This window comes from Echeneis naucrates, chromosome 4 (assembly GCF_900963305.1).
Source record: "Echeneis naucrates chromosome 4, fEcheNa1.1, whole genome shotgun sequence".
Taxonomy (NCBI): Eukaryota; Metazoa; Chordata; class Actinopteri; order Carangiformes; family Echeneidae; genus Echeneis; species Echeneis naucrates.
The window spans coordinates 6926453-6948839 of NC_042514.1; the positions used below are offsets into that span (position 1 = coordinate 6926453).

General features: G+C 44.8%; 1 protein-coding gene across 2 annotated transcripts; it reads right to left on the reverse strand.

Moving 5' to 3' along the window:
- Positions 1 to 983: 983 nt before the first annotated feature.
- On the reverse strand, positions 984 to 21327 carry rgl1 (ral guanine nucleotide dissociation stimulator-like 1). Of its 2 annotated transcripts, none has more exons than XM_029499574.1 (18): positions 20943 to 21327; positions 9383 to 9493; positions 7624 to 7832; positions 7460 to 7534; positions 7167 to 7357; positions 6962 to 7086; positions 6625 to 6840; positions 6430 to 6533; positions 6203 to 6287; positions 5967 to 6056; positions 5557 to 5643; positions 5234 to 5266; positions 5004 to 5125; positions 4594 to 4683; positions 4241 to 4427; positions 3399 to 3650; positions 3180 to 3294; positions 984 to 2837 (listed from the first exon to the last, which is right to left on the reverse strand). In XM_029499574.1, exons 1-18 carry the CDS (start codon positions 21099 to 21101, stop codon positions 2650 to 2652), a joined length of 2439 nt encoding a protein of 812 aa, XP_029355434.1. In that variant the 5' UTR covers positions 21102 to 21327; the 3' UTR covers positions 984 to 2649. The 2 variants fall into 2 exon arrangements, with proteins under 2 accessions (XP_029355434.1, XP_029355435.1); XM_029499575.1 differs by lacking the exon at positions 20943 to 21327 and adding an exon at positions 11876 to 12078 and having other exon boundaries at positions 2650 to 2837.
- Positions 21328 to 22387: the final 1060 nt, after the last annotated feature.

The window sequence follows — 22387 nt, forward strand, 5'->3', positions numbered from 1 at the left end:
GTAGAAATATATTTCAAGCCAGCAGCTCCGGAAGGGAGCAGCTGAACTCCAGCCTGCAGGGTATGACTCCACTAAGTGAAAATCCTGTATTTCTTTGGCAGAGTTAGAGAATAGGTGTATCTCACTGTGCAGAGAGGCTCCACTGTTGTCATTACAACAACTCACCCGAGCAAAACTGCTGATAGGCCTGAAAATATACAAGTTTGACAATAAAACTAGAACAATATAGATAGTTACAAAAACTAAGAGGATTCCAAGCATATTCTTTTTTTTTTACAATCAGTGGTATAAACAATGTTCAGTATGTTGGCTTTACTTTTTGGTCTTGTCATTATTATTTTAATATTTCTTTTACAGCGTCCATGAATCCTGCTGTATTTAGAAGGTACTTGGCTCAGCGGCTGTGTGAATTCTCTCAACATTGAAGGAAATCCAACTAACAAATATACACACACATAAAATACACTCTCACACTTAAATGCACTTTCATAGAAATGTTTTACATTGTAGATAACGAGGGCTGACAGTTTTGTCTGTTGTGTTGAATCAATAGCTTATAAAATAAATTTAGCTTTTAAATCAAATCCAGCACATGTACAAAAAAAAAAGGGGGTTAAAAAAAACAAAACGTTTGTCTTTGAATTCCTGGAAAAGGACTTTGACTAGCGCAGCAAACTCATCTTCAGGAAATGAAGGTCATGACTGCTGCACTCAAGTCAGCAGAAATGTCTTCCACTCAGCAAAATAACCTGGGCCATGTCCAGAACAGCCTCCGGTCCTTTTATTGACATTGTCAATCCTAACAAGACCGAGCATGTTGTCCATCACAACAGACAGCAGCTTTCATCTAATCAGCCTTTCACAGGCTTCATTGCTGTGATTTAAAGTCTCGGTTCAACCAGCTAACACAGCCGTCTCTCAGCTGCACTATAACAATCACAATCCAAAGATATGGAAAAACACACAGGACACCATCATAATACTGATAATAATTTATTTATTCAGGTAGAAGAAGAGTCTTTGGCAGTGAAGAACACGGAAAACTGGGGGGTGATTTAATGAGAACATTAATAACTGAAGTGCTGAAAGGAGACAAAATCAGTGGGCCAGGCATTAGCTAAGGTAAAAGAACCGGTCGCAATAACGTGATCATGGCACAACAGAATGAAATTGTAGGAGCTGTGGCTGAACAGAATTTTTGCAAATGTGTTGCAATCATGTGGAAAGGAGATAAATTGTTGTTGATGTTGCTGTTAAACTGTGATGATGTTGGAAATGAGGAGTGGAGCCCATGAGACAGAAACAGATGGATGTGTGAAGAAGTGTCTGGCTTCTGTGAGTATAATGAGGAAAAGAGTCCCTCAGTAAAGATTTACAAATGTATCACAGTCTAAATTAGCACTGATGGCTAAAACATGACACTTTGTGAATGATTTTGTTGGGTTTTTTTTTCTCCTTTTGAAATTCACCATTATTCTTCGATCTGGCTAACTTTTCTGGCCTGAACTGCGATAAAAAACATATATAAAAAACACTTACAAAAAAAAAAAAGTAATTCATTTTGTGAAGAGGGAGTAAGCCACTAACAGAGTGGCTTGCTCATTCTTCAATATTCACATCCCATTGGCATCTCCTACCAACTGACAAGTGCAACTCTACAGTTCATATAACGAAGGGCACGGAGGTACAAGTATGCATCAGTTTGAGACAATGTGCACGGTGCTGTCCATTTCATCTCTCAACATTTCACTGCCGTCTTCATCGGTTGTTGTACACCTTTTCTTTTTTCTTTTAAACAAGCACAAGCAGCACAAATCACATCTCTACACCCTAAAGATAGGGCAGGTAAGGCCATTTCAACATTTGCTGAGGACTTGTTAAAACCAAGTACTGGAACCAGTCGGAACGCATTTAACACTGCATTCGTCACGCAGCTCACAATATGAGAGGGGCTGAGTGCACGATGTGCACACTGTGCACAAGTGGGACATGGTCATTAAAACCTGTCCAACTGGGGAAATAAGGACATCACAGCTCTTGTCAATCAGTTCATTGATATCATTCAGATCACCTTCAGAGGTCCATTCACTCATCAATAAAGGCAGCAGGACTGGAAACTCAGTCCACATCTCCTTCCTCTCCACCAGCTATCTCCTATTTCTGCATTCGTCACTCTTCCATCACCAGAAAAGTTGTTATCAGCTACACAGATATCACAAGACACAAAAAGAAGTACATTTCATTATCAGAATACTGTTGGAGGTCAGGAGTTTGGCTGCTCCCATATGTGCAAAAAACCTGTCATTGTTAAAGAGCGGAGGCCACTCTGGGTCACTACATCGCTCCATCACAGGTGTCACTAGTCAAAGGCGAAGGCTCCCTGGCACAGCAGTCACGCTACACATCCATGTTCTGAGTTAAGGCCAGGCAAAAAGAAGGCACCCATCAGGAGGAGACTCAAATGGTAAAATAAGAGTCAACATGGAGCTCCACAAAAGTCTCATCGGGGTCCATCAGTCCAGTGACCGCCACGTAGATCCATCAAGCCTCTCCTCCTAAAACCCAACCCTCTCCTCCATATCTAGTCCGTGCCTTGTATTGTCCTGGGTTAGTGGTGTGGGGTCAAACTGCTGGGTCATTACCGTCCAGTCACAGTGTAACTTTGCTGAGTCTAACTGAGAGGCTTGAGCGGTTCTGGGTTCGAGGGAGCGTGGAGACGCACCGGCTTCGCAGCTGGACCGGGCGACCCGCCGAGCCCCGCTCACGCAGCAGGAAGTCGAAGTTAGCTGAGGTGTTCATGGCGTAAAAGACGTTGGCGTTGTCTGGGATCACCAGTTCTAAGAGGCAAAAATCAAGGGCAAAGACCAGGCATAAGTGCTTTTTGTAGTCAGTAATTTATGGGTCAGTAAGTTTGGAAAACAGCTGATTAGTGGATTAAGTTACAATAATAAGAATGCTGAATTGCAAACGTATTTGTTTGATGATTGCTTTATATAGTAACTGCAGCAACTTCACTGTTGACTGTCTACCTTTGAATTATCCGGTCTTTGAAACATGTCGTTTGAGGCAAATTAGCACAGACGCTAAAATGATGACCCAAGACCTTCAGGGATCCCGGAGGATCCCGTGTGAGGAATAATATTAACGAGCCTCAGTTTTAAAATAGAAATATGTTTTACCTCTCTCCTCGGAGATGACTTGTACCAGCTCGTATCCCTCCTCCGGCTCCACCTCCAGGTTGTGCTTTGCCATGGCTCTAGAGATTACAGCTGGAGTCTTGTCTTGATTGGTCAGCTATTCAGGTGGCAGAAAGAAAATGAAGTAAGAGAAGGTTAAAAATAAACAGCATAAAAAATATTTCAGTCTGTACCTCAACACAAACACTCATATTTACTCACAAGTATGCTTTTGTAGAGATTCCCGTTGCCGTGCTCAAGGCTGACTCTTATGATGCATGTGTCCTGGGCCTGGGTGTTATAAGCTGGGGTTTGGCTCGGGGAACTTGGAGACATGGGAGTGAGGGACACAGAGCGTCTGTGGGTGCACGTAGGCCCGGGGAGGGGCGGTGACGCAGGCGTCAAGGAGACGCTGGCGGTCGATGAGCCGGTGTCCATGGAGTGGAGTGAATTACAAGACGAGGATTCAGATAGCTGAGGAAACACGAGAGAAGTCACGTACAGATAGATGGAACCACAAAACACTGAACCTCTGATATACCAGCACTTGTTTTGCAGCTATTTGAGTCAAGCATAAACAAAATATCAATTTAAGGGAAGATACTGGAAGATAAATATATCATTTTTTCACTTACAGTAAATAAACTGATGAAAACATCAATATTTTCCCTGAGAGACTGTGGATTTCTGTGGATTCTTCTCAACTGACATTTATTAAAAAAAAAAAAAAAATCATTCCAAATATGTGTTCTGTTATCAGAACATCTTCTCCACAGAGAGTAGCTATAAATTATTACCTTAGTCGTGCACACTTTTTGCATGTTTGTGTTTCAACTTGTGTTTTTGGTGGTTATGTAAAAAAAATTATTCTTTAAATGTGTTTTACTCATTATGACATTTGCAAATCTAAATGTGTGCAAAAATCTGAATATTTCAAAATATTTGGAGGAAAAAAACAAGAATGCTGAACACAGAAAGGCTTCACAGCTTCAGCTCCCTTCACTCTAATCATTTCTGTATGATCCTGAAGTATATAGAAAATATTATCTAATGTGATAATCTACCTTGTTTTGGTGGGAGTCAGAGGCGTGGGTGGTGGGGGGCAGGCCTTCACTGTCTGAAGGGCTGCTGGAGTCACTGGAGGACACACTGACTGAATCCATGCTCTCCCCCGAGCTGCCAGTAGGAGGCGATCGTGGCGTCTCTCTGACTGGAGAACTGGCTGCATTATTGTCTGTTCCAAGAAATAGTCTGAAAGCGGAGGAAGTGAGCTATTAGATAATAAAATAAATAGGTCAAAGCAATGCAGTGCAGTGAATATGGCACTGTGATATGTCCAATGTGAAATATCTGAGCCAAGAAAGAGTCATTTAAACCCTCCTCCCTCAGGTTCTATCTATTTTCTGGATGTACTCACAGGCTGAGCCGCTTCACCATGCTTTTTCGTGGTTTGGGTGAAGTTGGACTGCTGTCACCAAGACCTTCAATCTCACAGGACAAGGCATAGCTGCGAGGAAGAAGATTAATTTAAAAAAAAAAAAAAAAAAAACCTTGAACATTATGAAACATTACAAAAGTATGTGCTCAGTGGAACAGTAAAGTCTCTGTAAGCAAAAAGCTGAAAGTGAGAGAAAATAAATGAGAGTTCAGAGCAAAACAAGCACAATAGATCAGTGGGGAGTGGAGACATGACACAAGAACAGCAGGGAGAAACCAAGAGCGAAGCGTCTTGTGTGATTGTTAACAATAGCTCCAGCAGACCATGATCACACACACTAACTGGCTTGTTGGAATGATAACGGTGCAGGAAAGAAAGACGGTGTGTACCTTTCCTCCTCACTGAGCTGAGGTTGGCTTTTAAACCAGCGGAGGAACGCTGCCTCCGGAGTCAGACAGTAGCTGTTGCAAGCCGACTGAAGCAGTTTGATCTGAGCGATCACCTCAAACTCCTGCAGAGACAGACAGAAAGTCGCGGTTGTTAGTTCGGTTTAACTTCCGGCCGAGCTCATCCTGTTAATAGGTGTCACCGTGTAATCGCTGATTGAAGCTACACTCACCCTGCGTCTCTTCTCAAAGTTGATCAGACCACCCTGGGGAGGACACAAAGAGCACGCTGTCAGACCCTGAACATCACATACCAGCGGCTGCTTAGACAAACAGCATTAGGTGCACCACTCCAAAAATGGGTCGACAAAATTCCTCACACACTCATGGAAACTTACGCCCCAGTTTCTGACAGCGGTTACACAGGCAGACTCTCAGATCTGCATGGTTGTGTAAACTCGCACACACATGCTCTCAAATGTTTAAAGGCACACAAGCATAAACAGGGACACACACGCACACATGCACGTAGACATAATCAGCAGGTGTTTCTTACCTCCACTAGGTCAGGCAGGGCCGTATCCAGCATCGTTAGATCCGTAAGAAAAGTACCCAAGTATGGTATCGTGCCTTGCATTGCTCCCTGTAAATGAAAGATTTATTTGATTACTTTAACAACCAAGTAAATTCACTGAGATGCCACAATAAAGACAGATTTATTTACGCTGTGGTCCGCCAGATGGCAAGGCGAGTTGGTGAAATAAAACAGAGGCTTAATGCAAGGCCAGCACAGTGCATTGAGTAAACAAAGTTAAGCATGCGGCTTCATTACTGAGAAGAGGCAAGAGCTAATTTACAGTACACTGCTTTGGAGGAATGTGTTGTTTAAAATTCTAAAGCTCAGCTTTGCTCAGATTTGTCTGGCACTGGTTGTCAGAGGTCTTATTTAGCCAGCCATTGTCTTACCATTTCCCTCTGCAGCTGTAGTCGCTTGTGGGTGCGTTTCTGGTGCTCTTTGGCACAGCTCTCCAGACTGGCAAACTTTGAAGTCCCTTCCTGTAGATCAAACAGAAAAACTGCTTCAGTCCTTCAGATCCCAGCAAGTCAATGAAAAACTCTTTCCAGATCAAGCCTCTGGGCTGTGGAAGAAAAAAAAACATCTCTGCGCTTTAAAAGTGGGAATTTTAACAGCTCGAACTCACCCTCATGAGTAGCTCTCTGCTGGTCAGGTAGTTGTTGTGATCTGAGAAAATGTCCGACAGTTCCTCAAAGGTCTGCATGCTGTCTCTGTGTCGAGCACAGACTCGTGTTAGGTCACGATACTGATATAAAATGAACTATAATAACCGCTGAAGAAACTTTCTTGAGGCTGCTTCCTCCACCGAAACTGCTGAAAATTTTCAGCATAGCTGAAGAACTGGAGACTTACTTGTGCACGCAGGCCCACGCTCTCTTCAGCCTGTACAGAGGATTGGACTGCAGTGCAGACACGATGGCTCGCAGAGATGAGAAGTTTTTGCGTATTCGACACTCCTTTTAAAAGGAAATGAAAGCACGTTAGTCAGAACTTCCCTCATGTTAAATATTTCTATTCATCAGCATGTCTGCGTGTCCTTCTGCCCACCTGAGCGATGTCTATCCAACGCTGGATGACCCGCGCTCTGACATGCGGTCTGATCTGTTTGTGTTTGAGCACCGTGCTGACCACGCAGGCCGCCACGGCGTTGAACTGAGTGATGGTGGCGCGGATGGTGGGGGCACTGTGTTTGTTGTGTTTCTTATCCCTCTGAGACCAGATGGAGCCCAGGCAGTGGTGGGGCACCACTTTTTTAAACAGGAGCTGGAGCAGGAGTAAAAGTCGCTGTCAGCGTGACAACGGTAAAGAAGCATCGCTTGGATGGAACCTGCACAACCTTCCCAACCAACACGACCTCCCTCACATCTCATTTCCTCCCACTTACCGCATCCATGTAGGTCAGCTGTTCTGCCACCAGGTCTGCGTCGAACGACAGGAAGTCCTCCTGAACCTCAATCTCCACTTCATCCTCTTCCCCCAGGCAAAAAGAACCGTTGCCCTGGAAACCGGCTGAAAGCAGGGAGATTGGATTTACCTCAAGCTTTATCACTTCCACGAAACTCGATAAAAAAGCCCAGTTTGTCAGCTACCGTCAGTGTCGTCAACGCCGGCCTGACTCTGCAGCTGCTCCAGCAGACCCTCCGCCCGTCTAAGAGCCTCAGAACCGGGCAGGGCCTTACGCAGGTAGTCCATCAGCCTGTGGAGACACGGGTAGTCCGGAGGCTCCTGGAAATCTTCAGGACACTGATCCAACCAGGCTCGCAGGATAGAGGCCAAGGCACTATGGAGGCATTGAATGTTACGAGAAGCTGTGTACGGCGAGATGTTATCTACAGAAAAGCTGTTCACATTGAACTGATGTAGACATCAAAATGGGTCTTACTTTCTAATGGCTCCATTTGTTTCGGAGCCCTGGCTTCTGTTTGTGCCCTGTTCGTTTTCCTCCACGCATCCATACCTGCAGCAGAGAATGAGCATGTTTCGGTCTCACACTGTAGCGAAGCAGTACGTTATTTTGGCTTAATGAAGCGTCTCCGCTCTGCCGACCTGTCTAGCAGCAGCTGCATCACAGTCTGTGTGCTGGTGAAGGCTCTGAAGGTGGACAGGAAGATGGAGGTGTAGGTGAGGTCGTTGTCCCCGAAGGCCGTCAGTAACGTCTCCACCAGGCGCTCCAGCGTTCCAGCACGGATGCTGCGGATTTTGCAGGTCTCCAGCTGGCTCACAGTGTGGCCGGGAGGCAGACGATCTCCCTCCGCCTAAACACACACACATTTTTACACCGTTAAACAGTTTTTACATTGACTGGTGCTTCCGAGGTCTGTACATTACATTCATGTTAACATCTGGATGCATCTGGGCACTGAGAGGCTCCAAACGGTTAAATAATAAGAGTGAGACAATTCAATAGAAGACCAAAAAAAGACGTAGCGAGGGAGGAAACGGCGAGGACAATCCTGAACTATTTTTAATTCCGATTTCTCCAGATGTGTCCGACAATTGTGTCTACAGGGAAATACACTGTGGTGGTTTAAAATCAGGCCCCGAGAGAGAAGAAGAAGAGGTGGCACGGGCAGGGGGAGCGAGAGGGAGCGAGAGAGAGACCTTGGCGAAGTTAGCACGCTACAACAGGAAACACTCCAATCTGCTTTTAATCACAACGGGCCCCTCCTCCACCATCCCAGCAGACGGAGAGGACGACAGCGGCAGGGCCAAAGTCTCCCAGCTCGCAGGGGCTCAGCACACACAAGAAATGAGTATCTATCTCTACAAGGTGTAGAGTGTACAGTCGCATGCACAAACAAGTCAGCCGGCAACATTCAAATTCCCTCACAATCCCAAAAAGTATCCGAGGAGCGTGATACCACTGACACTCACCGAGTGTTTACAGCTAATGTTTACATTATAAACATGTTTATAATGATGACCCTCTCCTCTGGTCAGCAGACAGCGCTGCCGTATGAAGTGCACACGGTTTTAATTAGCTCTAATACAGTAACACAGCGCACGTTGTCGTCAAAACATCAATGCAGTTTTAAAGTCTCAGAGCTGTTATCTATTTCTCCTTAAAGTTCCACTCACCATCTGCCATGTCAGGCACAAAGACAGTGATTTTTCACGGAAATTTTTTTCTTCTACACTGGAGTCCCCTAATTGGGCCTTCCCTTCTGTACAATAATAATACACTGTATAACACGTGATTATGCTGATATGAACAGCACAGTGGAGGAAACAGTAACGCTTCATGTGCGCAAAAAAAAAAAAAAAAAGCATTTAACACCCCCCCACCCTCCTTCTTTCTGTCATACCAGCGTTTTATAAAACACTGCTGTACAAAGGAACGAGCAGTTTTGTTGGCAGCCTGGGAAAGTCAGGATATCACATGCTTTGGCTAAACAATCCAGCCCTGGTGAAACTGTTGATTTTCAGCAGGCATCTACAAAAGGTGTTGTCCGAACTGGGAGAGTAAAAGCTCGAATGTTAAAACAATAACATGCCCGGTGGAGCAAAATGATGTGAGAGATGGTCTGGAGTTGGTTTCAAGCGATAGAGATCAGGCTTTTGAAGCTCTGCAGGATGGACACAACTTACTGGTCTGGTTCTTAGAAGCCATCCACACGTGATGAGACTGTTCCACTTTGGAACAAAAAAAGTCTGCAGTTCGCATTTTTTTAACCACAACAGGTTGGGAAAGTGGAAAAGGGTTTTGATGTGTATAATCTGCCCCTCAGAGGGTTTGGAGCTCGATTCATGTGGCCCTGAAAAAGAGATCCATCAGCTGTGTTTGTGTCAGGGGGGGCGTACTCACCCCAAGCCATCTTGCCCCCTTGTTGGCCGCCTGCTGAATCTGAACCCTCTTCAGTGTCACATTGTAGATGGCGCCTTCCTCAACTTCCTCCCCCCAATCCTGCACCGAGCTCTGCAAAGAGAGAAGGACAGTGTCAGCCAGCTCCATTAGAGAAGAGAGTTGTGTTTAGGATAAAAAAGAACTATTTCCTGTAATTTTTGTCAAGCTGCGAAGCTAACTTCCACAACAAGTGTCATTTTAATAGTTTAGGACAGCCAGAATTTCCCTTTTTTGGAAACTTCTTGGTGCGAAGCAAATGGCAGAATGAGAAAAACAAAGAAACACAACCACAGCACTCAAACAAAATAGGAAGAGAAGGGCTGAGATGCAGTAAAACGTCAAGTGAGACCAGCTCCCCAACCCCCACCACCACTGCAGCTTGCCAGGCCTCCCTCCCTGCTCCCCGCCTTTACTCCCTCCCTTAGTCCCTATCCATCTCTTTCACCGTCTCTCAGGCTGAAGTCAGAGTTGGGCTGCTTTCCTGGAGCTCAGAGAGACTCGAGATAAGAGCCAGAATGGATGCCATTTCTCAAACAAACCCCGACTTGGTAAAATTTGCATCACTTTTTCTGTCTGTTGATTTGCCTTTGTGTATTTGTCTGCGTAATTATACAAGCCAAGAGAGCTTGATTACAAATCTGTGTTTGAAAAGCTGAACCACCCTTAAATCAACTCGTAAGACCGAGTGGATTTATGCTCATCTTGCAGGCATGGGCCCATATGTACTGTGTCTGTCTCTGGTTGTAAATCACTGACAAACAGCAGAGTGCATAAACAAACACAGGGAGCAGAGTGGAATTAAAATACAAAACTTAAGCTCAGAAAGAGGGAGAGCAAACGGGGGCCGAGTTCTGCTGAGACATCAGCATACGGAGACAAAAACAGAGGCAGGGAGACAGCGAAGGAGAAGGCCTGGCCAAATATAAACACCACGCATGCAGTATCATGGCCAAGTCCACACACACACACAAACACACACACACACAGACAGGCCACAGCAGCCAAGATAACTCTCACTTGTCCCCACTTTCATTTACACAGCTCAGTAGCAAAATCCAAACTGTTACCCAAACAGAAGGGGTGCCAGGAAAGAGGTCAAGAGTCAAAGTCACCATTAACAGGCTCTATGTACGGTCCAGGTGGCCTGCAGCACTCAGCCGTGGCTGAACGCTCTTTGGGTTTGAACAGAAACATGTGATGCAGAATTGAAAGGAAAGCCCTCAGACTGAAACTGCAAAGAGAGAAAGAAAGAAGAGCAGTAAATAAAAGGCTTTGACGGGCCAGCAACCCCTCTACATGTCCATCCCAAACACCCTGGTCAGCATCCTGTCTTACAGTCAGCAACATGTCCCCCGGCCTCCCGCGCTTTAGCTGATGCTGGTCGCTGGCTGGATGGCTGGCGTGGAGACAGATAAATACATCAGTGCATGAGTCATGCAGTCCACACACTCCCAAAACAATAGCGGGAGGTCTCTGTGTTGGCCGACCCAGGCTGCTGAGTTCACAGTCTGCACACACAGCCTGCTTTTTGTCATCCACAGAGCTGTAAATGTTTTTCAGAGAGGGGGTTTTCTTCTTGCTTTTTCTCTTTTCGTCTTTTACAGTAAAAGAAAAAGAAATGGTCTGCTCACTTTGTGCACCAAGTTTAAGGCTTATTGTGAGAAAAGGGACCATGAGCTTGCATGAAAATGGAAACCAAAACAGCCAGCCAGAGATATTTCCATTTACCGCAGAGAAGAGAATACAGCGTGTCTAACAAAGACCTGACATAGAAAGAAATAAGAGACGAGTTTACACAGAACACAAGCACAGCAAATGAGACTGGCTGAGGTGTAAACAAAGAGTTGTTCCCTCTCTGCAACAAATGAAGATGCTCACAAAGCGCACATGGAGTAAAGAGGCACACAGATCTCAGCTCAAATACAGCTAATCTGCCTATCATCCCATCAGCTGGGTGTGAAACAATACTCCCCAGATAACAACAACAACAACAACAACAGTGGAGTCGAGTCTTTGGCGCTCATCTATTGGCTGTTATGTCCCTCGGAGGGACACCCAGGGCCCCCGGGGGCCTCGCCAATTGTTCCCTCCCTTGTTCACCCCAAGACTAAAGTGTTGTTCGAGTTCATATGGTGGCGGATAGAGGAGCCCCCCCGCCCCCCCGCCCAGGTTTAAATGTTTACAAACTTTACACGACAACATTACGCACGAGTAATGTGGGTTAACCTGCTTTTAAATCCTGCTGAAAACAATTCAAACTGAATGTTCAACTGTTCCACCGTCTGCCCCCTCCTCTTCCTCCTCCTCCTCCTCCTTTATCCGCTACTTTCCCAAGCCTGCAAACAACCCCAAACCCCCCCGTTGCCCCTTTTCACATCCCCCCCTCAGCAGAGGCACAAACTCCACAGCAGCGCACGGTGGATGGAAGACTGTTATTTAGTTTTTTTTATTTACCATTTTAGTTTTCCAGGCGAACTTCATGGTGAGCTTTTCTTTCATGGTCCGGGGACAGCATCAGAGCTCGTAAATAATCCGACAGGAGGAGGAGGAAGAAGAAGAAGAAGAATTTATGTGGATCCAGGCTACTCGGTGCAAAATGAAATTTGTTCTCACACTTTAGTCCGCAGCTCTCCAAACTCCAAACCCTCCTCTGCCTGTCAATAGGCTACCAGCTCTTCTACTGAATAACCAGACTCCTCCTACCGGCCCTCACAACAGTCCCTGTTACACTCCGCCTCCTCCTCCTCCTCTTTTTGTGTCCGACTTCCATCAGACTTTAAACAACGTGCGCACGCTGACGCAGATTTATGATTTCTCAGTGCGCAATTCACCAGAATCATAAATCCTCCTTCCTCTTAAATCTCCTCTAAAATATGCTTAGTTTGATTACATCTTTTTCACTAGAGCGATGGTTTTTACTTCATAAGATGAGGTTTTACAATTAAATGTTAACATGATGCTGCTGTTTGTTTATTTGATGTTCTGAGAGCTCAACACACGGCAACATGAACAAGCACTGCACTGCTTAGTCACAACGCAACTAAATACACAATCACACTGCTGACTCACAAAACACCAATACAGCAAACACCTAACACAACAGAAGTGTTTCCAAGGGACACTAAACATGATGAATGGCTTCCTCGATGATGTGTCACTTTTGGAGGTTAAAAATATTCATCAGTGTGACCCAAGTAACAAACTTTCTGATTCAGGAATATTTCAGGAACATTTGCTGAAAGTTGATAATCATGGAAATGTTTCAGAAACGTTTGATTTGGGTAAAAGATGTTCTCTGACTTTATGTGAACTGATATATTTGTATATTGATGAATTTCCTGAGGATAACTAAAGTCCTGTGAGAACCAGAGGGAACCTTCCACACAAACAACCTTCAGCAAATGTAACACACACACACACACACACACACACACACACACAGCCAGGTCAAGAAACAGCTGCGTGCATCTTGTGATCAAAATCAAGTCACGAACTCTCTCTGCTGGTATCAGCACCAACCCCTGTATTTTACTGAGAAGTTTAGTACCTTTAGAAAATTTTAGGGAACATTCCCCGGAGCTGAGCTGTTTCCTCTTTAAACTCTTGGTAGGACTACTCCTTCACGGTGAGCTCCTACCGAGCTCGCTTATCGGATTTTTTTCCCCCATGTCAGTTGTGTTGTGTGCAGATGCAGCACATTGGCTGTGGTGCGTTTTCAGGGCCAAAAAATGGCCCCTGACCTTTATGGTGCCATTTTCAATTTCATGAGTTTAAAAAATTTATTTTAGTTACATTTAAATGATCAAAGTAGTTTGGTTCTTATTCTTCTGTCTGTTTTAGAACAGACCTCAAACGACCTTTGCGCAACACAAGATTTATTGGTCAATATAACTGTCTATATTGACTGTGAAAAAAATTTATGACTGAAATTTGACAGATAAGAGACAAAGTTTACGTCTTCGCCCTGTGTGAAAACACATGATATAAGCTCGCCGTCGTAAATTAGAGGCTTCTAAGCATCTGAGTTAAATCAAGTCAGAAACTTAAAGTCAGTCTTTTCGGTGCACAGACCTCACGGTTCCCTGTGTGGGACAATACAAGGAAGGCTGTAGATGCCGTCACCAGCACTGTCCATTGTCAGTGACAGGAGAGGAGAATGGGCCTGTGTGTGTGAGAATGGGCAACAGTGTTCCACTGTGAATGTCCCTGCACACGTACTCAAATGTCCCACTTGTGTGAATAAATGGAAAGATATGAATCAAGCGCCCACTTTGTGTGGGGTCCCTTTCAACAAAGTTGTACCGTAAACATATATCAACTGTGAGCGTTCAGTGGTTCATTCATTTATAGTCCACTTATTCTGCTGTGCAAATGCCAAACTAATGATCCAGAGTCATGAGAAAGGGACAGTCAGAACCGTATGATGCTTATTGTAGTCTGGATCAGTGGGAGGGATGCTGGACCTGCTGTGGGGCCTTTTTGTGTGTCCATGATTGTACGTGATTTTCCTGCCCACTCCTGCTCCCATAACACCACCACGTAACCCCCGACGTCACACTCAACGTCACTGGATGCTACTGGCAGCGAAGCGTGCACTAAGGGAAGCCTCTCCGTCAGTGTTCTAATCAAACAGTATGTTTTCTTAGTTTTCCCTCTCGCTGACCGTTCAGCATGCTGTATATTTGGCTGGGCTCCAGTTCCCAGGCCGAGCTGCCCCGGTGTCCACCGGGGGCCCTGGAGCTCTGAGAAGCCCAGAGGGGCAGTGGGAAGGTTGTGGCCCCAAACGACCTCCAGCTCTGCCCCGGGGGAACTGGACTGTCCGTCTCACAGTGGGAGCTATGTCATATCTCAGGGAAAACAAGAAGGCTGACAAATGTGACAGCTGCCGCACTGTGAGACGGATGATTAGATGAGCAGGCACAACTTTCACCTTGACATCAAAAACTGAAATTCATTCTCTTCCTCTGTGATCCTGGTCCACGGTGGTCCTATCGGTGAGATATCAGAGATATCAGGGTCAGGAAGGGTCAGAACCCTCGACAGGCTCGACACAGAAACAGGAGGCCGACGTTCAGTTAATGTCACAGCTGTTTTTGTCTATTCTGTCCTGAGACCTGACTAAGTCCTTCAGGGAAAAGTCAAGTTACAAGAAAAGCTTGACATTTTAGAAAATTAAATTGTGTGTATTTGGTTGGAATATCGGTACAGTTCTCATGACTGTACAGAACGGAGGACACTAAAAATTGAGCCTGGCTCAAAGTAAAGCTAGAACTCTAAATATCACCGACTCACACATTGTGTTGGAGCTATATGCAAAAAGGGAAGTAAAATGGGACACAAGTGCTGGAAGCCTAACAATGAGGAGACGGTCCAGAACCAAATCCCATTTTTACATTACTAGTAGCAATATGCTTAAAAAAAAAAAAAATCCAACATATTAGGCTTACAATAAATCATACATAATGTGCACTGCAGCACTGCTTTTGTTTAACTGATGATATATTTAAACATACAAAGCATTTAAATGCTGAAGTGGAACTTTATATACAATTTGATTATTCAGCAAAATTAAACATCACTTCTGATGGAACTAGGATATTTTCCACACCAGTCTCTGAATCAACATGTGTAAGTGTCAAACAGATGCGGTTAAACGTCCATCCATCCATCCGTCAGGGTCACAGATGGCTGCAGCCAGTGCCAGCTGACACTCGAGCCCATCACAGGATATATGACATATCCAGATATATGAGATTTTAGAAAACAAAGACAGGGAAGTCGTGGCAAAAGGGAATGGATGAGTGCCACCCTCATCAATCAAATTCGGTCAATACAAGCTGATTGTCATTTCAAGTTTTCCTTCCTCTTGGAAAACTAATGACGCAGTAACACTTGGGAAAGCCCTCATTGAAGACAAAGCTGTTTTTTTTTCCTGGTTTGTAACAAGTTCCTGCCATTAATGGATTTCCTAGGAAGCCTCTTCTCTCTGTTCCACGGAGTCTGAACAGGGAGCTGTAGAGCACGGACAGAAACAGGACAAAAACAGGAGGAGCGCTGCCTGCTCACTCTGTTATTGCACCAGTGTGGGGAAAAACGCACATTCCAGGAAATCTCCCACTTCCTGCCTGCAGCCTCCTGACTCCAGTTAGGCTGCTGTCCCCATACCTGACTGGTCAGGGAGCCTCTCTCGCCTGGAGCCTGACGCATAAACGCTAACAGACCAATAGGAAAATGGACAAGAGGAGGAGAGGAGAGGAAAGGAAAGAAGAGGAGGACACGATGGATCACAACTGAAAACCAACACAACACACACAGGCAGCAAATGGCAGGTCTGGGGTTGTATGTTTAATGTCTCAACATTAACACCAGCGATAATAATAAAAAAAAAAAAGGTCATGTAGCCAAGACAGTGTGGGACATAACGCTGTGTGTGAGGGAGAGACAGGTGGAGGAGATGGGGGGAGTTCACAGCACAGTCAGAAAGTGAGAGGATCCATATTGGCTGAAAGACAAGTGTGATGCAACAGGGCCATCTTGTTCTGGCTTCCAGAGAAACAGTGATTTCATATTTCAGAGCTGACAGAAACATGCTGCTTTTCCTCCCGTAAACAGGCGAGACTCATCAGAGCAGCAGTATCAGCAGCCAAACTCTCCGGTGGAAAGTTATTGTGTAAAATTAAAAGAGAAGTGGGTCTTTCCTGTTGCCATATCTGGAGCAAACATTTAGAGTAAATTTATACTCTGTTCCTGTTTAGACTTAGTCTTTTATTTATTTATTTGATTTTTATTTTTTTATTTTTTTGACATTTTCAGGTTGTGTGTGTGCATGTGCCTACGTGCGTGTGTACACATGGTTAAACGTACACTCGTGTTTGGCTGTGTATTTGTGTGTGGCTGGTGAGTTTGTTTTTTCCAAAGCATACTGCCCAGTAGAGGGCAGAGTTCATAAACCGCAGGGTTTATCCAGTGTCAGCAGAGGTTTTAGCCAGACCAGGCCGGAGCAGCAAAGCCCAAAGGGGTTGGATTTATGGTGCAGGGTCAGAAAGATCTGCTATCAGTCAACAGACCGAAGCGTGAGACGATCAAAGATGCTAAAGGGGTCATTTAAGAGCAGTGAAGCAGCAGCCGTGCACTCAGGAAACAAGAGATGTGTAGGGATATATAGTGTCATCTCTCATAACACACACACACACACACACACACACATCTGTGTGTCCCTTTGGGTCAGCTGAGCCTTTTGTTTAAACGGCCACATTAAAGTCTCTGCTCTTATGTCACGGTTCTGCCCTCAGATCTATTGTCCCGCTTGTTGTTCAGCTCTCCCTCTCCTCCGTGTGGATGGGTGACATCATCAGTTTCCAGTAATGTGCTGCAGACACAGACGCCCCCCCGCCCACCCCAAACGTCCTCCTCCACACTTCACATCAGAGACAGGAGCCAACACATGTCTTAGGGAAGACTGTTGTTTGTATGAAATGAATGAAATGACAGTTATGAAACCAATATTTCATGTTAGCTTGTTCAAAATTAGCCTCCGTATGGCCGGACTGCTCTATCTCTACTCTATCCTCCACTTTAGGTGTTTTCAAGTTTCTCTACATTCAGAAGAGTTACGGTCAGTGAGATAAGTCTCAGCATACACACACACACACACACACACACACACACACACACACACGCACACACCCTTTCATGGGCCCCAACTCCAACCCCCTCTAGATTTAAGCCCCACTAAGCCTTGAATGAATCAGTCTGGACTGGCTCGGTAGTCTGTCTGACCCCCCTGCTAATGAGAGCTGGACCATCTGTTGCCTAACAGATACATGCAACTCTAATGTTGTCACACACACAACAAAAACAACGCACACCACTGACCGAAACTGGTGGCGGTAACACACTGGTGAGAATGCTGCCTCACCAAAATCTGAAATCCCATCTGGAAACTACAGAAGCAGGCAGCCGATCTTTAAGTAAATGTAATTCAGATGTTCTGCTGTTTCACCTCAGATTGTTCAGACTGCACCGTTTTTGGTTTTCATTCTGAGTTAATTTCTTGAGCCAGTCTGCATTTGCTGCTGTCGCTGTTTAAGAGAAATGCGAATCTTGTGCATTGAAGGAAGTGAAACTGTGAGTGATGCACTCAGAGAGCTGCAACCAGAAAAAGAGGCAGTAGCTCAAACACGACCAGCAATAACACGGTTGTCACCATAACATCAAGCAAAACATAACAAGGTATTTACTCTGCCAAAGCATGGACACATGTAATACTACACACACACACACACACACACACACACTGTGGCAAGTTCCCAGATATATAAAATAAAATCCTCCAGTTTAATCTGAGCTAATCCATGATAGCGTCTTTGTTTCTTATAGTTTTTGACCTCAGCATAGCTTTTCTTGTACATCATTATAGTCAGTGATGTGATCCTGACCAATCATACCAATCATACCAATAACTGGACCCCCAATATTGTACAAGCACACACACACACATATACACTGGCCAATACTGCACGTCCTGCCTGAGCACGAAAATAAAAACATCATTTGGTGTGTGTGTGTATGGGAGACACATTCAGAGCCACAGAGCTGCCGAACATCTAAATCAAAGAGCTGCTGCTGCACATATTGCCTTCTGCCTCCTCTCATTTTACACACGCACACACAGACGCAGAGACCACAATAAAGTGCCCACCCCCCTCCACATGGTGTGATGTGCTTCTGCCCCAGTTGAGCGAGCTGCTCCCCTGGTGTTGCTGCTCTGGGACAGAAACTCTTGGTGACAGTGACAATGTGAGCATTATTGACTTTTCACACCCGTCCTATTAAATGACCTAATTAGGCCCAAGATCACAGTATGAACTTCTCAAGAGCTGCAGGCAATTTGCCGACAGCCAGGGGGGTCACCCAAGTGTGCAAACAGCATCTTAAGTGGCTGACTTGAATGAATAGTTGAGACCTACATTTTGAAGAAAAGAGAAGTCTGGCAGTTTATGAATTGTGCAATTCGAGACAAAAGTACAGACAAATATGAATGTGGCTGAAGATACTAACGTACATTTAATTATTTTCTGTTTGTCATTCCTGTCCATTTCTTGCTAATGGTGCTTTCCAGATGTCTGCGGTTGTAATATGGATTATTGTGTCAGAAACGTTTATTAAGCATCAGAGTTTCATATTCTGTTAAAACCAAAAGCTAACAAACTCAAAGCCAAATGAATGAATCACCAACTCAAACTGTTGCTGTCAAGTCATCAAAGCACATGACAAGAAGTAAAAACAAAAAAAAAAAAAAACCCCACACAAATGGAAACACTCAAACGTCACAGATCTTCAGCCTGAAACGTGCACTTCTCTGTTTAATAAGACAAGAAAGAGGAAGGAGGAATGCTAACTCAGCCATTTTACTTTTTTCAATGGAAAACAAGGCATCATTGACGCACCCCCCCTTCCTCCTTTCTCCCTGTTTTGTCTGTAGAAAGTCACTTCTGCATTTCCAGAAAATAAGGTTATTGACCTGCTGGTCATTGTAAGCCAGCGGGTAGTGAGGGAATGGTTAATTTAACCACCCCCCCACTGAAATTTTAATTGATCGGCCTGCAGCTTAATTATGTGGCTCTGTCATTGGCAGCGAGAAGGGGGGTGTAAAAGAATATCTTTATTGTGCAGTGACAGCTGTAAAATGCACTGTGGTAACTTGCTTTTGACACTTTTACTTTTGTGCAACTGGGTTCCAACTTGGTCACGTTGTTGGTCTTTACTTCTTCTGACACATCTTCCAAAGCTCAAATAATGTGTTTATTTTGAATACTTCAGTTCATTCTTTTTGAAATATGATGAATTTCTGTTGGTCTTCATGTCAGTCGCTCTGTTTATGAGAGGAGCCTCATTGTCCTCAGCGGACTGGGGATAATGAGTGGCACCTCAGCACTGAGCTGAACTGTGGACCAGACAGGTGTCTATAACCGCACAGCAGGGTCATTACACCGAGGTAATGAGTCCAAGCAATGTCTTTACGACTGGCTTAGTTTCATAATGTCATGCAGATAGCCAAAGAGGGAGTGGAGTAGGAACACATGGAGGCAGTGAAGACAAAGTCTCTGTCCTCTGAGCCAGGCCACGGAGAGTGTGCTCAGATATGGCGTTTTATCAGAGGAATGGTGCAGATTGTGCGAGTATTTTCTGAAACAGGGCTGGTTTGTGAAGTCGCTCAAGCAGTCCATGTATAAATAGATAGTTTTATTTTCGACTTAATTTTATTATTTTATTTCAATCGTGTAAAAGACAAAGAATTTTAATGATGGGCGCTGGTGGTTTTCCTCCATAACTTTAGGGAAAATATTCACTCGTTTTTATAATCACCCTTGCAATCACAACTCAATATTGCAAAAACAGTCACATGTACTGAGCTTGACTGGCACGCACAGCTGATGCCTGCATGATGAACCTGGCAGCGCGAGCATCTGCAGGCTAACCTCCAGTCTTCTTACCCCTCACAACAATTGGCGGAAACTTATGTGAGATGGGAGATGGGGGCCATCGGCCAGGATGTCAGATAGGCAGAGAAGAGGATGATGTCCCGACCCTCAACACACACACAAAACAACCACTGTGTGCGGCAGCTATGTGACAGAAAGCCATATTACCTTTGTAATGAAGCAGTCAGTAAAAGGGTTAGTTCATAGGGTCGAATCTGGAGAATCTATGATTGGATATGATTCTTCTTCCGATTCAGTGACATTTCAGCAAGTTGTTTTTCAGGCCTCATCCCCTCATTACCGTGATCACAATGAACACCAAAAATGTTTTCACCTTGGCCCGACACCACAAGTGAGTGCATGAAAACAACTGACCACAGCTAATCTGGAATAAACTGTTTCTGCACGCGATCTAATGGAGAAATTAAAAAGAGGCAAACAAACAGAAACATATAGCCTCTCCACGCGTACGTAAACGTTTCTGTTGTACTTTACTTTTGGCTGATTTTTATGGATTTCAAAGTAAAGTGTGTAATGTCTGTATGTATGTCGGTGTGAACTCTGACCAGTCAGCAAAACACACACATTCACAGGGAGAGACATGCAACAATAAGTGGTAGTTACAGTGAATGAATTACTGCCTTTCACAACAGGTCAGCTGTCCTCTCATGTGTGGCACCAAAGGTTACTGTCAGCTTCTTGCACAGAATTTCAGTGAGTAAGAGTCAAACAGTTCCTCTACAGTCATCACAGGCAGAACAGAAACAAACACTCACTTTATCAATAATCGTCTTTTTTTTTTTGTCTACTCTGCCAGTCTTCCAAACATATCCCACTTATCCTTCCATCCATGCCAAGCCTTTCATATCAGCTCTCTCTGCGACATCTCACTCACACTCAAAACAATGGCAGGCACACGGGAAGGCCATTCATCTGAAGGCCAACATTTGCCAGATTGTTTGGCAAGACTGGGACTACCTGTACTTCCCAGAAACTAAAAAGACAAAACAGGGACAGTTATTCTGCCATGTACTGACCCAGTGGCGTGGGCTGCTCTCCGGGTAGCGAGGCTGGTAACTCTGCAGCGCGACTCCTCCTTCCCCCTCCAGAAGCAGAGTGCAGTCCAGGTCGGGGCAGTGGTGGTGAGGGCTCGCAGGCCAAGGCATGAGAGTGGCCAGGGGGTAGTGGGAGATCATGCTGGCCACCTGGATCAGCGGCAGGGACGACAGGGACGGCAGGACATACTCCAGCTTGGACAGCAGGGTGGATGAGGTGCAGTTTGTAGAAATCTGGTGATGTTCAGGCGCTCCCTCGGCTCTGATGTTTAGGTGAACTTGTCGTCTCTTCTCCCTTCTAACCGTCTTGTCCTCAACTCAGATGTGAGACTGATGATAAATTTCTAAATTTTTTCACCTCAGTCTTTCTCCTTCCTATTTCTCTCCTCCCACTGACACCACCCCCCCCCCACACACACACACAAACCACGTTCAGTTTTAATCTTTCCCTCTTCTGTTTTTTCCTCCCTCTCAGCATGCGTGGTACTCAGCCTGCCAACAGCTCTCAGCCACATGAGTGATTAAAGTCTATTGTCTCTCGCTTTCTCTGACCTCCCTCCTTCTCTTCTCCATCACAGCCAGAAAGGGGAGGGGTTATAGACTACTGGCCCTACCCCCTTTTAAGACAGGAAAGAAGGAGATTGACTGTGGAAGAATGTGAGGGAAAAGGAAAGAAGGGCAGGAAAGCTGGAATAGATGGGTGGATGTTAGAGGATGGTTTCTAAGAATCACTAACAATAGAATTCAAACCTCCTTCACGCAGCTAGTCCTTCTTGAATGTGTTCCTCTGAAATGTGTTGAGGTCGTCCTGTGAGTGCACATCCTGACACGCAGACGTACAGGAGTCAAGACAAGTGCAAGCTTTCATAAAGTTACTCATTTTATGCATAACACAGCAGTTTGGTGAGATCAGGGCAAAGATCAAACCATAATAAATGTGTAACAATGATGTAAAGTGTGTGTGTGTGTGTGTGTGTGTGTGTGTGTGTGTGTGTGTGTGTATGTGTGTTAGAGAAAGCCAAAGAAAAGAGATCAACTTAAAGGGAATCAGAATCAGTCATGCGTAAAACACTGCTGCTGCTGTGAAGAGGATTATCGAGGACTAGGAAGTGCACTGACACACACACACACACAGATTCAGCAGTTAATATTGTACAAAGTGTGAGCAAAGTGTGTTCTCTACAGTCAGAAGACCTCACATCCTGTTTTCTCAGGTGAATAAACAACCATTACAAAAACAATGATGCCAGACAAGCATCCGGTGAAATCGCTCTGTGGCCTGCTGTGGTCAGATCAGATTAACCTAAAATAAAGACTCCAATACCACAACATAGAAATGCTCCTCAGGTGAAACCTGCTACATGAAATAAAAATATTAGCAGGACAACTAACTGCTAGATGATGATATTACATTACTGTGGTGATAC

Bases quoted from the DNA above. Each gene is read 5' to 3' on its own strand.
- rgl1 (XM_029499574.1), bottom strand. From the start codon at position 21,101: ATGATCTCCCACTACCCCCTGGCCACTCTCATGCCTTGGCCTGCGAGC. The intron at 4,428-4,593 runs GTGAGTACATCC...CTCCGCTTTCAG, and splicing joins ATGGTGAAGCGGCTCAGCCT to ACTATTTCTTGGAACAGACA. The intron at 3,651-4,240 runs GTAGATTATCAC...GTGTTTCCTCAG, and splicing joins CTGACTCCCACCAAAACAAG to CTATCTGAATCCTCGTCTTG.